This window comes from Camponotus floridanus, unplaced genomic scaffold, assembly GCF_003227725.1.
Source record: "Camponotus floridanus strain SB8 unplaced genomic scaffold, Cflo_v7.5 scaffold25, whole genome shotgun sequence".
Classification (NCBI taxonomy): Eukaryota; Metazoa; Arthropoda; class Insecta; order Hymenoptera; family Formicidae; genus Camponotus; species Camponotus floridanus.
This window is the reverse complement of record NW_020229381.1, coordinates 41282-57712: the sequence shown is the minus strand read 5'-3', so window position 1 is coordinate 57712 and position 16431 is coordinate 41282. Positions and strand designations below refer to the sequence as shown.

General features: G+C 30.2%; 4 protein-coding genes across 13 annotated transcripts; 2 read left to right on the top strand and 2 right to left on the bottom strand.

The window, feature by feature from the left end:
- Positions 1-529: 529 nt before the first annotated feature.
- Positions 530-6118, bottom strand: LOC105249807 (WD repeat-containing protein WRAP73). 2 transcript variants are annotated; one of them, XM_011255553.3, is made up of 7 exons: positions 5715-6118; positions 5437-5619; positions 5155-5334; positions 1628-1867; positions 1393-1549; positions 1087-1296; positions 530-1016 (listed from the first exon to the last, which is right to left on the bottom strand). In XM_011255553.3, exons 1-7 carry the CDS (start codon positions 5880-5882, stop codon positions 805-807), a joined length of 1350 nt encoding a protein of 449 aa, XP_011253855.1. In that variant the 5' UTR covers positions 5883-6118; the 3' UTR covers positions 530-804. The 2 variants fall into 2 exon arrangements, with proteins under 2 accessions (XP_011253855.1, XP_019882641.1); XM_020027082.2 differs by having other exon boundaries at positions 5437-5638; positions 5715-5877.
- On the top strand, positions 2323-5096 carry LOC105249753 (probable elongator complex protein 2). Its single transcript, XM_011255453.3, has 2 exons — positions 2323-3633; positions 3839-5096. Exons 1-2 carry the CDS (start codon positions 2462-2464, stop codon positions 4995-4997), a joined length of 2331 nt encoding a protein of 776 aa, XP_011253755.1. The 5' UTR covers positions 2323-2461; the 3' UTR covers positions 4998-5096.
- Positions 6119-6194: 76 nt separating the features above from the next.
- On the top strand, positions 6195-13524 carry LOC105249752 (palmitoyltransferase ZDHHC2). 8 transcript variants are annotated; one of them, XR_003122882.1, is made up of 10 exons: positions 6195-6816; positions 7207-7233; positions 7449-7543; positions 7636-7756; positions 7844-8067; positions 8209-8338; positions 8414-8540; positions 8660-8770; positions 9390-9476; positions 10615-10659. XR_003122882.1 is itself a non-coding variant. In XM_025409188.1 (10 exons), the coding sequence occupies exons 1-9, from the start codon at positions 6696-6698 to the stop codon at positions 12407-12409; spliced, it is 987 nt and encodes a 328-aa protein (XP_025264973.1). In that variant the 5' UTR covers positions 6195-6695; the 3' UTR covers positions 12410-12457; positions 12854-13524. The 8 variants fall into 8 exon arrangements, 7 of the variants coding, with proteins under 7 accessions (XP_025264973.1, XP_011253749.1, XP_011253750.1 ...); XM_025409188.1 differs by lacking the exons at positions 8660-8770; positions 9390-9476 and adding exons at positions 12398-12457; positions 12854-13524 and having other exon boundaries at positions 10615-10744; XM_011255447.3 differs by lacking the exons at positions 8660-8770; positions 10615-10659 and adding exons at positions 12398-12457; positions 12854-13524.
- An 856-nt stretch (positions 13525-14380) lies between these two features.
- On the bottom strand, positions 14381-16190 carry LOC105249749 (putative hydroxypyruvate isomerase). Of its 2 annotated transcripts, XM_011255442.3 has the most exons (6): positions 15885-16190; positions 15498-15704; positions 15314-15425; positions 15032-15204; positions 14827-14946; positions 14381-14699 (listed from the first exon to the last, which is right to left on the bottom strand). In XM_011255442.3, exons 2-6 carry the CDS (start codon positions 15691-15693, stop codon positions 14512-14514), a joined length of 789 nt encoding a protein of 262 aa, XP_011253744.1. In that variant the 5' UTR covers positions 15694-15704; positions 15885-16190; the 3' UTR covers positions 14381-14511. The 2 variants fall into 2 exon arrangements, with proteins under 2 accessions (XP_011253744.1, XP_019882648.1); XM_020027089.2 differs by lacking the exon at positions 15885-16190 and having other exon boundaries at positions 15498-15730.
- Between the last annotated feature and the right edge of the window lie 241 nt (positions 16191-16431).

Here is a 16431-nt window from a genome sequence, read left to right as displayed (position 1 = left end):
CTTTTGATCTTCTTCGTATAATGTATCACGAATAGATGGTCGCGCGTCAACCATTCGCGAAGACTCGCTTTCTCCGACAGTAATGTAAACACCATGCCATTTTAGTGCGCTCTGCGCCCTGCACGTGTCTTGCATCAAAATTTGTGTAATAAGTCTTTCGATATATATTTTTCATGTTGAAAATTTCGATTGTTAAAATTGCAAGTTGTAGTTGTTCAACAAAATAACTGTAATCGATGCTTTGCGATTTTTTGCGAAAATTGAGAATGCATATTTTGTTATCTTGTAAATGCGATAAGAATTTTGTATAAATTTTTACATAAATAAAATTAAAGAATGCAGAAAATACTCTAAACTTGCATAAATTGATAAAAAATGTATTTTTGTTTGAATTGAAATAGCAAATTCAAATTGATATTTTTTATTCATTATTTTTAAATAAAGATGATAAATATAATCACGAAAAATATATATTTATTAAAAATATACTTTTATTATTTTGAACAAAAATTACTAGACTGAAGAATGACTAAAATAAAGACTGTATTTTATAACTACACTCCTGAGTAGAGAAAACTGTTGCTATATATCTCTTACAACGCAATATTATGATCGATCTACATAAACACTGTAATGATTACTCTTGATATTCTTTATGAATTTTTACTGCTCATTGACTACGATCATAAAATGCAATATTATATTGTGAAAAACTTGTTTTCCTATAAAAGAGATATCAAAAAATTGTATAGCACAGCACAGGAAACTGCAAAATTATATAGTTAAAAAAAATTATATTATTCATTAACATGCATTCTCAATTTCATAAATCATCGCTTTGTTATAACCACACAATGCAATTTTTTCTCCTGTTGGATGCCAATATGCATCCACGATTATACGTGTCATATTTTTAGACATTGGCATGGATTTTATACCCTTTTGGGTCCATTCATATACACGTGTACATTCAGAGAACACAAGCAATTGTGGATGCACAGGATTCCATTTGATAGCTAAAGATAAAAAAAAGCATCAAAATTATACATCGTCTTTAAAATCAACTTGATTTTAACTTTTACATACCTGTAATGGGGTTTTCGAGTAATAAGTAATCAAGATAATCTGTACAAATATTCCATATCCATAATGTAGTAGGATAAAGCTCATGCTTCAGGGCCAGGTATTGTCCGCACGTACTAAATTCAAATAATTTTATTTTTGCTATCGAGAAATTTTCATTATCATCTTTTTTTCCAATTTCTATAAATATTGGCCTTTCGTGTATTTCACGTACTGAAATTAAATACAATAAAATCAGATTTTCTTGAAATATTTTTTGTAATATCATATATTTTATTTAATAGATATTCGTTAATATCTTTCACTTACCAACATATTCCTCGTATGAAGCAAAACGTTTATTAGAAGTTTTTTCCAAATCAGCACATTCCTTGTACACTTTTGTTAAGTAATTACATTCCCTGATGACAGGATCCAAATATAATTGCGACAATGGTTTCCATGTGATATAATTAAGAAGAATGATCTATGTATACAGATTTTAATTAGTTTTAAATATTAATGTAATAAAAACGAGCTAATAAGATATAAAGTGAGAAATTACCAATTCGTTCAGTCCAATTACAGCTAATAATTGTCCACTGGGAATCCATTCAACACTTTCGATTCCTTTAAGTTCCTTGTACATTTCTAATGGGGTAAACGCAACCACGGGTTTCTCCAACACGGTGGAATAAATGAGCAGCTTCGGTTCGGCAGGAGAGGAACACCATATGCATAACAATTCATTGTTCGGTGACCAGCGGATCCCGTCGATGCTATGTAAACGCTCACAGATGAGTTTCTGGAACAATTTAACAATTTGATTATTACGCGCCAAATGAGTATACAATCTAGGGAATTTCTATGGTCATCAAAATAGAACTTGCGCTGTCATGGCGATATGAATTGACGAGTGTCATAACAATTTGAAGCAGTGAATATCCAGTGAATATCATTAAACTTCTCACGAAAAAGGAGTAAAAAAAATACACATATATATAATTAATTAAATATAAATATATATGAATTTTTTAAATATAAATTAAAATAATTAAATAAATAAATAAAATTAATAAATTAATAATTAAATAAATAAAATTAATAAACTAATAATTAAATAAATAAGATTAAATAACTAAAATTAAATTAAATTAAATTATTTAAATATAAATATATATTAATGAAATACAAATATATATAATTAAATATAAATATGTATGTGTATATTTTATTTAATATTTTTTATCTTTTTCGCGAGGAATCTAGTATTTTTTATTACAGTGAAATACATATGTGACTGAAGCGTCTGCTGACGTTTAGGTTATTACGCATGCGCGAGTTTGTCCCTCCGACTCACAGCTGATCCGAGCACGTGTGCTCGCGACAATTTTGAACAATGACGACGCGTTACATCTCCTGTTCGTGCAACCGCGTGCCACATTGCGTCGATTGGGGCAGCAACGGCCTCATCTGCTTCGGAACATGCAACGCGATCGCGATATACAAGCCATGCACGCACATCGGTCGCGTTACACACACGTTGCATCGGCATCGCGACCGCGTCAACACAGTACACTGGATAAGATCGGGAGATGGTGCGCCGGAGAAGGAATTCCTGTCCGGTTCCGTGGACGGAACCGTGATCATCTGGAGCGAGGATCGTGAAGATGGCTTTCGAGTTACCTCGGTGTTGGACGTGGGAAATGTCGTTACCTTCGCCGACTCCCTCCAATTATCCGATGTTTCCACTGCTTTCCCAAGATTGTTGATATGCACAGGTTCAATCAACGGCGAGTTAAAATTGTGGTCGAGGAATGAAAACGCGGACGTCGAAGTTATTCAGACCATTTCCTATGGAAGGAAATTACCGATACACTGTCGTCTGATGTACTTGCCAAATACTAAATGTGCTCTCTTAGCTGTAGCATTGGAGAATGCTTCCGTCTTATTGTATACCAAAGATTCTGAGGTATCAGAATCAAATTTTATAAGAGTCCAGAGTCTACTCGGACACCAAGATTGGGTAAGATGTATTGATTTTCATCACGATGACAATGGGAATCTTTTCCTTGCAACGGGGTCGCAAGATAACATGATACGATTATGGAAAATTACTAAAGCTGTCATGGAATCATCGAGTGATGAGCTTGAACAAAAAAGGGAAACCTTTATGATAAACGATAGAGAATATAATATTACTCTGGAGTCTGTGCTTTCTGGTCATGAAGGTTGGGTTTACGGAGTGCACTGGCAGCCTATAAAAGCAAACAATCACCAAGCAATGAGATTACTATCCTCCTCTCTAGACAAGTCTATGATCATATGGGAACTGGATGATTCCAATGGAATTTGGACAGAGAAAGTACGTGTTGGCGAAGTCGGTGGCAATTCTCTAGGCTTCTATGGCTGCAAATTTGGTCCAGATGGATTACATATATTGGGACATGGTTATCAGGGTTCTTTTCACATCTGGAAATATTCTCAAGAAATTGCAAATTGGATTCCACGATCTACACCCAGTGGTCATTTTTCTGAAGTAGTTGACTTGTGCTGGGAACCAAGAGGAAGGTTTGTATCAATTAATTGGATCTATATTATATAATATTTTAAGAATTAAATTCTGACTGATTTTGTAGGAAAATTTAATTGCAATGTATATACATATATATATTTTTATGAATTATTATATTTCAATCAAAAAATTTTTGGTCAATTTAATAAAAAATTGACAATGAAAGGAATTATTTAAATTTATTTATTTATTACTTTACAGATTTCTCATCACAGCCAGCACAGATCAAACTACGAAAGTTCATGCGCCATGGAAAGACGGGCTTAAAGAATTATGGCATGAAATCGCGCGTCCTCAGATACATGGATACGACATGTCGTGTTTAGTTATGTTAGCACCATATATGTATGCTTCTGGAGCAGAGGAAAAAGTGGTACGTATTTTCGCAGCTACAACAGCGTTTAAAAATCGTCTAAGACCATTAGCAAATGTCGAAGACTTCAAATCTACAGTGGCCCATGGTGCTACTGTACCTTCTCTTGGATTAACGAATAAAGCAACGTTTGATGAAAAAAATAATCAGTGTGAAAACGAAGGAAATCCAATGACGAAGGATACATATGAACCGCCCACAGAAGAGGAATTAGTGCAAAATACACTCTGGCCGGAATTACAAAAGCTTTATGGACATGGTTACGAAATATTCTGCATGGCAGCGAGACACGATGGACAATTGCTAGCTACAGCATGCAAATCAGCTAATATAGAACACTCTGCAATTATATTGTGGAGCACCGACACATGGTCGCAAGTTCAGAAATTGGTTTTTCATCAACTGACAGTGACACAAATGGAGTTCTCTCCGAATGATAGATATTTGCTATCTGTCTCCAGGGATAGAAGATGGTCGCTATTCAAGAACGAAGGCGAAAGTTACGCATTAATCGCAGTTAGTTCGAAGAAAGACGGTCTGCATTCGCGAATAATTTGGTGTTGTGCTTGGACGAATGATTCGAGTTATTTCGCGACTGGTTCCAGAGATGGAAAAATTGGTATATGGTTTGTAAAAATGATGGAGGACAACACTAAAGATATTAAGCCAGTAACGACTGTAGACACACAAAACCAATCAGTTACAGCGCTATGCTTTGCGCCAAGCTGTCTAGATAGATCTTATATTTTGGCTGTTGGATATGAAACAGGATGCATAAAAATTCTAAAAATCAAAGAGGATCTGTTGAGTGTATCGACAATGTTGGCATATGATACCTCCCAAGCTCATCACTTAACAGTAAAAAGACTTATGTTTCGACCTAGCAATGAACATTCATGCGATACATTGCAATTAGCAAGTTGTAGCTCTGATCATTCAGTCAAGATACATGATATAAATTTATCATCGTTAATGCTAAATATATGAATTTTATAACATCCAAATAAATTCTTAACTTCAATATTGTATTATACTTGTGTAAAATTATACACAATCTAATGTAACAACATGTATACAACATGTATATAAATATCTAAGATATTCTAAAATTAAATAATAAAGTTCTATATAATTTTTTACTTACTCGGCTTAGTTTCCAATTATCAGTTCTATAAATCTCCACATTATCCTGGCCTTCCTCTGTAACTATCACAGCCAGTTTCTTACCATCTGGATTAAAATGTAATTTATTGAAAGCGGAGGTTTTCAAATTTTGTATGTGTGATACAGTTAGGTTCTCCAAATTCCAGATAGATATTTGAATCTATAAATACACAATACTTTTTAATTTTATAGTAGGATACAAAATTAAATTTTTTTTAGAATAAAGCGAAAATGTAAATATTGAAAACTATGCTACACTTACATTGAAATCTGCTATTGTAACAATGCATTTACTATCCGGAGACCAAGCAACACTCTGCAAACCTGCACTGCCTTCGGTGAGTTTACATTTCCATTGAGGATAATGCACCGAGTATACTTGTACGACAGCCCTCTTTATATTTGCACATAAAATATATTCGCTATTTGGAGACCATTCCATATGCTGTAAGAAAGTGATAAAACTACAAGTATTATTATATACAATAATGTTTAAGGTTTCATACGATCATTCTTCACGATTGCCGGTTTAAAACTAACCTGTATCACATCCGTGAATACAAACGATTGACAAGTTTCGAGAGTCTTTGCGTCCTTTATGAGCAGATTCGTTTGAAACGCAATTGCTAAATATGCACCATTACCGGAAAAATGGCATAAACGATTGTTTATGCGAAAAGTCTTGTCTTCCTCGACGTTGGCGGTCATGACGGAAGATTTGAAATCCTGCGGTTTTCTCGATCCCAGTCTCGCCAATCATGACATCTTGAAATCTCCAATCGATAAACTCCTCTTAAATGTCTGATAGAAAATAAATAAACAGGAGCACAAGCTAATACACTTTTCTAAGGTTTCACGTTTTAAAATATTCTCTCCGAGGAAACTTTACAGTAAACTTTCTTTCACTAATTACGCAGAAGCTGGCAAGTGTCCGCGAAAGACGAAACAGCTGCGCCATATTGTGACGTCAGACGTCAAATGCGCACATCGCGCATCCGCGCCATCTTGTGACGTCATTGACGTCACAAGATGGCGCGGAGTAACTCCTTTTTGTTTATGGGGTAGCGAGAAACGGTGTTATTTACATACGCGTCCAACGTATATACATCAAATACACACATATATATACCTGTCCATGGTTACGGCAACTGTCAAGCGCGACAGGCGTAAAACGGATCGACGTCGGAAGTGAAACGATGCGTGCGGTGTGCAAAGCAGCACCGGGTCCAAAATAAGATTATACGAGCGTCTTTGATACTGCGTTGGGAACGCTACGATAAGCAACACGATTGGCTTGCGCAATGACAGTCTTCGGCAGTCTTCGCGTTTTGGCACTCGTCTTCCTAGTCGCGGGGTCCTCGTAAGGGGATTTTCGCCTTGAGAGAAAGTTATCTCTCCCTTTTTTTTTTCCGCGATACTGCGATGCCGTTGTGTCCCAGCGGCGCGAAGAATAATGCGTTGTTATTGATGACGGTCGGAAGGCACGTATCCTCGTGCATCCCATCGACCCGGTGAACAGAAATGGGCAAGCAAAACGGCTCGTGCTGGTGGTGCGTGAAGGCCGTCAAGTGGATACCAGTGATATTCATTCTGACGATCGTCGCGTGGTCCTATTATGCTTACGTCGTGCAATTGTGCTACTGTGAGTACTCGTGAATATTTAATTTTACGTCATTCCCTCGTCGTCGATCGATTTACTTGCTGTAAAAGTGATGTTCATTCTAACCTCACATTTTTTTTCCCTTTTATCTGGAAGGTCAATAACGGTGCATTGATCTTCTCGTGATTCTCGAACACGAGTGTACGATTGTCAGAGTGATTAATTATTAATAGGAGAAAAACTGTAGAATTATTAATAGGTTAAAAACTGTAGAAAATTAAATTAGAAAAATTTACATTTAATTCATTTATATTTATTTACACAGCTATGACACATATATGTTCCTCTGTTTATAAATTTAGCTAGTTGTGAAATAGATTTCGCTCTTTAGAAGCTGTTCTTTACATTTATTTATATTACGTCTTGTTTCAGATACAATAGACAACTATGTTCAAAAAGGTTTGTATAGATCATGTATTATTTTAATCAATGTTAATATTTGTTACATTGTATTATTTAATTCTGTTTTTTCTTTTTGTAATTATAACTATTATTATTAGTATCATTGTTTTATATGTTTATATGATATCGAATATTTTATTCTAATTCCAAAATCACATTAATCAATCTTGTGCACACACACAACATTCTTATCGTTTATGTATGTTTTACAGCTTTCTATCTGCTTTTCTTCCACCTCCTAATTCTGATGTTTTTATGGTCATACTGGCAGACAGTGTATACAAATTTAATGCCAGTGCCAGATAAGGTAATTTATCTAATTTATATCAATTAAGTAGAGCTATTTATTATATTATATAACATAGTGAGACTAATATTGTTTTTTTATAAATGTTACAGTTTAAAATACCTGATGTCGAAATGGAAAAATTACAGCAAGCTGAGACAGAAGAAGCGCAGAGACAAATTTTGGAAAGATTTGCACAAGATCTTCCTGTTACTAATCGCACTATAAAAGGAGGTAACAATTTTATTTACAAAAAATGATTTAATAATGCAACTTAATATATCTAAAAAATTTACAGTTATATTAATGGCATTTTTTTAGCTATGAGATTCTGTGAGAAATGTCAGTTAATAAAGCCTGATAGAGCACACCATTGCAGTGTATGCAGCACTTGCGTCCTAAAAATGGATCATCATTGTCCATGGGTAAACAATTGTGTAGGCTTCCACAACTATAAATTTTTTATGCTGTTTCTAGCATATGCACTTCTCTACTGTATGTTTATTACCGCCACATCTTTACAATACTTTATACGATTTTGGAAAGTGAGTATCTTTTTTTTGTAATAAATCATGCAAAAATGATTTATTTTGATTATATGATGGAATATTTATATTAATAATTTCATCTTATAATTTATGATGAAATAAATTTTAAAGAAAAATAAACTATGAACTTTTTTTTAGGGAGAATTAGATGGAATGGGTAGATTTCATCTACTATTCCTTTTTTTTGTTGCCTTGATGTTCGCAGTCAGTCTTAATTCTCTTTTCTTCTATCATTGCTATCTTGTTGTGCATAATAGGTCAACACTAGGTAATTATTAGATATTTTAAATTTTAACATTATGTAATATTTCTTGTATAAAATTAATTAACATAATATTTACAGAGGCCTTCAGAACACCTATGTTTCGAACAGGGAAAGACAAGGATGGATTTAGTTTGGGAAAATATAATAATTTTCAGGAGGTATTTGGTGACAATCCAAGGCTCTGGTTTCTCCCCATATTTAGTAGGTACGTGTGTTTTGTTTAATACTTCCTATGCGCCGGAATTGCGATTGTGATTTATAAAGTGGGAACCATTTGCACAATACGTAATAACTGAATTATTGTATTAATTTGTATGCTTCTAGTATACTGCCTATGATAATCTTTAAAAAAACAACTATGCAGTTTAAACTGGCATACTTAAACGAAATTTGAAATGCGGTAACATATAAGTACTGCAGGGCCTTGAGTAAAGTGTGAGCAATTTTAATTTTTTTTTTAAATTTGTTTTCCTTCAAAAGCAAAACAATTGCATGTTTATGTAATTTTTTATTTATATTTTTCTCTATATAAATATATATTTTTGTTTAAATACATGTAGAATGCTCCAATTGTGTGGCAATATTATCATTTCTCTATATATTATTTCAATTTAATCTTCTTCCATAAAATCAAGAAGATTTAAATGTATTATTGAAATAGAAGAATATATGTGTGTTAAAAACTACTCTAATACATCCCTTTGTTATAACAGAAAAAAGAAATCTATACAATTTATATTTTATATTTACAATCAAAGCAGGATGCACACACAGATAGATAGTTATATAAATTGAAATTTTAATTGTTCTTTGTCTTATTCCGTGTGTGTATAAACTCTTTTTCCTATTTTTTGATGCAAACACAGTCTTCTAGAAATGTGAAAAGTTGTTTTGGTGCACCATTGACTAGTATGCAACTATCGCACACTTTAAATTGTTTTTATGAGCACTATATTTATTTGCACCGATTATACGGCCGTTAAGAGATATAGTAGATTCAGTCACTTTAAATTTTCACTTTTAAATTGGAGTGGTTGCATTGGATGTGTTCTAGTCTGGGAAATGGTGTCGTCTATCCAGTAAGATCGCAACACCAGGGCACACCCAATACTTATGACTCCATGGGCAGTACTCAGAACAGGTCAGCAGCATAAAAACTTTAGTGCAAGTGTTAACTATTTCGAATTATCTTTACTGTGGAACTCGTTTATCTTTACTATAAATACATAATATAAATATTTTTAAATTTGTTTCTAAATTTTGAAGGAAAATTCTTATAATTTATTTTTATAAATTTTACTTCATGTTTGATTTAAAAAATCATTTTATTCCACTCTTTTAGTATATTTAGTATATTTTTCTTTATATGTTTAATGTTTATATCTTACATTTATTTATTTTTTTTTACAGAGTTCCAGAGTAATGACATGATTTATAAGTGCTTTCAAATTGCATGCAATGCATTTGTATATTGAGATTTTTGTTTGACACTGCCTATGATTTCTACAGCTATTTCCCTAATCTCTTCTTAATATAACTCAAGCTTTTCTATAATATCTGCAAAATCTTTCTTTATTCTGCTTCTGAGAAGGTCTTCTTTGTAAACATAATTAGATTTGACGGAATTGACACTTTACAGTTTACATATCTTTTTAGTTTAGAAAATATATTTTTCATCAATTTTTTTTTGTTTTACATTCTTTTTACCGAAATATATTTTAAAGGAAATGAAGAAAGTATAGGGATATTAGTGCAAATAAAAAAAATTTTAAGTCTCTGCAGTATTTTCTCGGTCATATCTCGGTTATACACAATATTTTGTTTATACATAAGTATTTGTTACAGAATGTGAAAGGTTTAATCATGACATATCTTTAAATTATACATAAAGAATTCAGAAATATTTTTTATTATTTGTATTTATAATTTTTTGTTTTAAAATTGCATGTTCTATATGTGACATTATAAATTTCAATTAAAGACAAATTCGCATAAGATTTTTACAATTATTACGTGAGGTATTGTGCATCTGGTTTTTACAGATAGTACTTGTAATACAAAAATGATGTAACTATGTACAGTAATTATTCTTTTTTTTGGAGGAAGTATCTTCTCACAATATCTTCCTCTTTTATTGAAATCGAGATTTCATTTTAAATTAAAACAAATGAATGAAATAAAACCAATGGTCAAGATGATAATATATAAGATAGTTACATCATGTGTGAGAATAATGGACGTGGGATGACATCGAATAGAAGGTAGGGTATGGCTTGCAGCTTTGGAGATGGGGTAAACTTTCCCGAGCGGCTGTGCAATGAGGATACACATACTCTGTTGGGCACCCATGGCACCCAACAATGGGGTGATGAAACCGAGTTCGATTCCCCACTTCCCTACGTAAATCAGGTACTTCGTAAACTCGATCTTTAGATCGAGATAATAATCTTGCTCAAAATAACTAGAGCATATCAAGACAGTTTATATAATAGTCATTATAAATTCCTTATATTTATGTATAGATGTTTTATTATTATTTAATGATCTATGCAGCTGTAAGATATTGATTGAAATGCAGTGTATCTTACAACTTATAACTTTAGTTTTCGTTCTGACAAATTTGAAATCAATTTTTTTCTAAAAATGTTGAGGTGTCAATAGTTTCCGAGTTATGAACGATTATTTGTACAAATTAAGTTTATATCTAAATAAATTTATATCTATATGAATAATTTATATCTATATGGATATTTATATCTATATGGGTAATCAAATTGTGTTTTCTAGTGGAAATTTTAATTTGTAGCTTAGTGATCAAGAAACATAATGTTAAAATTTGGGAAACTACATATATTATAAATATATATATTATATATATTATAAATATATATATATTATAAATATATATATTATATATATTATAAACGTGATGATATCAACATTTTGCATTGTTAAGAAGAATTTATTCCAAATTAATCAAAGAATTTATATATATATTTATCATTTATAATTAAGGTCGTGAATTGTGGAACATTTTGTTTATTTGGAGGACTTGGCATATGTTTTTGCATTGTAGTAAATAAATCGATGTATATTTAGAAAAAAATGATGAAAGGTGGTAAAGTGAAATTCATACATTATATAAAGAGTGTATATTATTTTTAAACGTTTATCTATTAAAAGACAATGATACATACATTCCAATACTAATTTCAAGTACTATTATTTTGTTGTTGAAAGAAATAAACGTTTGTATCTATATAAAGTAGGAAAAATATATTTTAAACATCCGTAAAAAAAGTCAGTTTCCATAAAAATAAGATTCTATTTATCATTATTCTTTATCCAGAAAATTCCTATCCTACATTTTACTATGCATACATCAACAAATATTACGAAAAATACAATATTAAGAAATTCAAAAAATATGTGTATAATTACACAATATTATTGATATATACTGATTAAATACAATAATCAAATGCATAATGTTTTTTTACATTTTACATATGCATTACACGAAATTTTGTTATACAAATCAGATTATATATAAAATATACATCATGCTACGAAAAAAATTACAGTAAGTTTCCAATATTTTAATACTAATAAATACTAAACTTATTCTTTTGCCGAGTGCTCCTGCTTCCATGCCATACTAATTAAATATCCATAAACTATTTGTCTTGCTTTTATTTTCCCTTTTAATTATTTTGTAAATATTAAACTACTGAGATAATTCATTTTTATAATGATCTGTAATATTAATTCTTGTTATGAAACAATTTTTGTTTTATTATTTTAATACATACTTAGAAATATATAAAAATAACAATATATGTAATCGTATGTCTTTCTTGTAAAAAAATTGATATTACTATATTTTTTTCAAAAGCTTGTAGTCAATACTCCAAATCTATTTATAAATAGAAAAACAGATAACTTCGAATTTTATTTACAGCATATATATTATAATTACATATATACATATGATGTATAGGTAAATGTAACAATATTCCTTTTTGATATAATTTATTTTACTGAATTTTTGATTAACCACAGGTCCACCATTGATCAAATGACTTTGGTGCAGGAAGCTACAATTTTGGCTCTTGGCGCTGGGTAATATTATCCATAATTTCCTGATAATATATTACAACTAATTTTATGCATGTATATACATATAAGGTTTTCAAAGATGCGGGTGTTCTTTTCTTTTTTTCATTCTATAATCTTGAATTTTTATAATCTATAATCTTAATGTACACTTTATTTGGGTGTGAGGAATGCAATTTAACATCGCTTATATTTCTAAAATGATAATATTTATCTAATAATATTTGGAAAAGCTATAGCTTTTGTTTTTGATTTTTTGTGTGATATGTGATTCGGAGGCTTTTATTATATGTTATATCTTGGTTTTTGTTATAGTATATAAGATCTCCATGTCTTACATTGCCATCATATTTCACAAAATCGTAATTTCTCTTAATATAATGTATTAAAAATATTTTACAGCACTGCTGTGATAGGTCCTTCTGTTGATGCTGACCAACCACTGATGAATACTACAGAATCTGTCTGAATAGCACTGTTTGTACGACAAATTGGCATCCCTTCATGCAATTACTATTTTGCTTTATAATATTGAATATAATTCGGAATAATATTAATATAATATTAATATATTATTTTATTTTTGGTATGCTTTTTACGTAAAACAATGTATTTTAACTATTAGCATTGTGCATCGAATTATTTTTGTTCTTGCAAATTGAAAATTCACATTGAAATGTTAGCCAGTAAAGTCAAGTATTTTTTATCATTACGGATTGTGTCTCTCGCACCAAAAGAGTTGAATATTAACTGTATTATACATATATATTGTAATATATATATTATACATGGATCGTTGTTAAAAATATTGTTACAATTACTTGTAATTTTAATCATAGTATATCATATAATTAGATTATCCTCTGTAGTAATATATATTAATATCCATGTCATACTATAAATTTATAATTGCTTGAGTGTGTAGATTAATTGTACCATAAATGATGAGACGAGTCGCTGCAGTATAATTCAGAGGGTACTGCATTTGCAATGACTATCTTTATCAAGATATAGACATATACGTATATGGGTGTGTTGAACAAGATTTACAAATAAAGATTCGTCCATACTTGTGCAAAATAGGATGATTCCAAAACTCCCTTCTCTTATTAGAGTTTTATGTAAATTATGATGTTTGACTTGTTAATAATTTTTTATATAAAATAATTGTTTTTAAAAGAAATGTAATGTGTAGAAAATTATCAATAGAATTATGTATTAACTCGAGTTTTATCTGATATTTAAGGAAAAGATTTAGAAAATATACATTAGTGAGATGCAAAAAGTATACACACAGATGTGCAAAATTTATTGTAATCTTTTATTGCGTAGCAAAAAAGAATCATCCTATTAATTTATCAAAAATAAATACTTAATATTATTTTACTTCTCATGATAAAATCTATAATAAAATGCTATCAATTTTTTAAATTTATAAAATTAGTTGCAATGTATAATGCTGTTATACATAGAATAATGGAAATGCTTGTACTTATATTTATAAGTATTTTTGATTATTTATGATTCACACATTAATTTGCAAAAATAACAAAACACTATTTTTACAAAAATATTTAAACTCAGAAAATAAATTATGCTGTTGATATATGTGGTGTACTTTATTATATGCTATGAATTTCGGACACGTAATATATTGTATATATCTTGTATTAGCCTGCCATATTTTTGTTTATACAAGTTAAGATTATGTTTATACTTGTGGTATAAGAGCAATATATGCATTGTCAATCCTACATGTATATAATAATTATTAAAAGTCAAAATAAACATATAAACATTAATTTACATTTATAAACTGACAATGAACTATGTAATAATGTTTGTTTAGACATTAATTTAGATATTAATTTTGTACCTCTTATATGATTTATTGAAAATTATTCATTCATAGTTAATCAATAATAATTTGTTTATTGTTTTAAGATGTGTTTACATGAAATTGGTAGATGTTTATTTTCTTATAATTCATATGCAATACACATATGAAAATATATTTCTCATTTAAGAGATAAATAAAAAAATTTATATGTGAAATATATTTACAAATTGTAACCATATTTCTTAATCCAATTTAATCCTTCTGTTGTCAATGATTTTGGCCAATATTCCAAACCAATGTACCCGGTGTAGCCAATTCTTTCCAATAAAGAAAATACATATTTATAATCGATCTCGCCTGGAGTATCTGGCTCATGCCTATCAGGAACTTGAGCTATTTGAACATGACCTATAACAATAATATAGTATTATACTTTAAGAAAATAATAATATAAATATATTAACATTATATTTTGTTACATTTAAAGAGAGAGAGAGAGAGAGAGAGATTAAGATAATATTGTAAAAAAACTAACCCACATAAGGTAAAAATTCTTGAATGCATTTTGTAATATTACCACAGCAATGTTGCAAGTGGAAAATATCCATTTGTAGCTTAAAGTGTGCACTATTTATCTTCTTTACTAAATTTAAACCTGTAGTGACAAAAAAAATAGAATTACTCTTTAAGTCTATTATAAAAAAAAATAATGGTAATTATATTAATGAATAGTCTCTTACCTTTCTGAAAATTATTCATGTAATAATTTGGGACACTATAATTATTAATCGGTTCAATAACAACAACAATGTCTTCCGATTTACATTTCTCAATGGCATATAACAGGTTTTTTTCATAAACTATGTCATTATCAGTAGTGGGCGATTCTACTTTTCCTGACATTACATGAATCCTAAGGATAGAATCTTGAGAATAGAATTGGTTCTCATCATATAATATAAATTGTTCATCTATGTAAGCATTAATTCTCAATTTTGTGTCTTTATTATAGTTATACTCACATCTTACAATCCAAAGCTTTTGCATATTCTATCGTTTTCTCAATACTTTTCTTGAAGTTTTCCTCTTCACCTGGAATTGCAGCAAAACCCAATTCCCCTTTCGTAACATCACCTATTGTGACAATTCAAGTTAGAACTAAAAAAGTTAATTACTTTTAATATGTAACATGTGAACACAATATACCTGTGAATACATTCAACAATATTTGATTGACATCTGCTTTCTTTTTAGCTGTGGCAACCTGTTGAACAGAGAAGCCAAATGGAAATCCACTTTCAACTGCTTTAAATCCTGCTTGCTTAGCCAGCTGATATCTGTCAATAATATTGGGAGCCTCCGTAAACATAAAAGATAGGTTACAAGCAAACTTTAAAGCCATGGTAGTGGTTGCTGTAAGAAACGTGATCTATTGTAAGTTGAATTCTCAATCAATTATGGCATTTATCAATGCATTACATAATAATTCTTATCTCTATGATAAAATCTATAGCAACTATCATTAATTAGATAATTTTCAAGATTATTACACAGAAAATAAATACTTTTAAATCATAAATGATTATTTCTCACCAAATGTTCTTATATTTTTTATATTCACATATTCTGTAATATATATCTATGATATGTTATATACTTTTGACTTTTCCCCATTTTCAAAAGAGATAAAGATTTCAAAAAATTTTATATTTGATATAATTTTTTTTATATTCAAGAATTTTTTAAACAAAGGCTGCGTTCCATTTAATGATCGCGACGCTCGTAGAATTCTCTCATCCTTGTTGTTTGCTAAAAATTAAACAAAGACACATTATGTTTACGAGTGCTACGAGATCACTAACAATAAATGGAACGGAGCGAGAGTCATTTAATCTCGTCCATGCTGCTTCTTTGAAAACGTCACGTATGACGTATATACTATAGAATGCGGAAGGAGAAGAGGAGAGGAGAAGAAGGAAAAATGTAGGCTGGATAAGATTATTCCCTGCTAATTAAAGATTTGTTCTTTATAAATGTATTTATTGCATTTTTTTTATTTTTCTCTTCTTTCTCTTCCTCTGAAAATATATACATATATATATGTATACACATATGTCGAAATCGGCTTGTCATGTCCGTC

What these genes read in the sequence shown, in the direction of transcription:
- LOC105249753 (XM_011255453.3), top strand. Translation starts at nt 2,462, where the DNA reads ATGACGACGCGTTACATCTCCTGTTCGTGCAACCGCGTGCCACATTGC. An exon ending in TGCTGGGAACCAAGAGGAAG is followed by an intron (nt 3,634 to 3,838) that starts GTTTGTATCAAT and finishes ATTACTTTACAG; the next exon opens with ATTTCTCATCACAGCCAGCA.
- LOC105249752 (XM_020027083.2), top strand. Translation starts at nt 6,696, where the DNA reads ATGGGCAAGCAAAACGGCTCGTGCTGGTGGTGCGTGAAGGCCGTCAAG. An exon ending in CGTCGTGCAATTGTGCTACT is followed by an intron (nt 6,817 to 7,206) that starts GTGAGTACTCGT and finishes GTCTTGTTTCAG; the next exon opens with ATACAATAGACAACTATGTT. An exon ending in ATGGGCAGTACTCAGAACAG is followed by an intron (nt 9,477 to 10,614) that starts GTCAGCAGCATA and finishes TATGGCTTGCAG; the next exon opens with CTTTGGAGATGGGGTAAACT.
- LOC105249749 (XM_011255442.3), bottom strand. Translation starts at nt 15,693, where the DNA reads ATGGCTTTAAAGTTTGCTTGTAACCTATCTTTTATGTTTACGGAGGCT. An exon ending in AAAGCTTTGGATTGTAAGAT is followed by an intron (nt 15,205 to 15,313) that starts GTGAGTATAACT and finishes TTCTATCCTTAG; the next exon opens with GATTCATGTAATGTCAGGAA. An exon ending in AGAATTTTTACCTTATGTGG is followed by an intron (nt 14,700 to 14,826) that starts GTTAGTTTTTTT and finishes TTATTGTTATAG; the next exon opens with GTCATGTTCAAATAGCTCAA.
- LOC105249807 (XM_011255553.3), bottom strand. Translation starts at nt 5,882, where the DNA reads ATGACCGCCAACGTCGAGGAAGACAAGACTTTTCGCATAAACAATCGT. An exon ending in TAATTGGACTGAACGAATTG is followed by an intron (nt 1,550 to 1,627) that starts GTAATTTCTCAC and finishes CTGTATACATAG; the next exon opens with ATCATTCTTCTTAATTATAT. An exon ending in ACTCGAAAACCCCATTACAG is followed by an intron (nt 1,017 to 1,086) that starts GTATGTAAAAGT and finishes TTTTATCTTTAG; the next exon opens with CTATCAAATGGAATCCTGTG.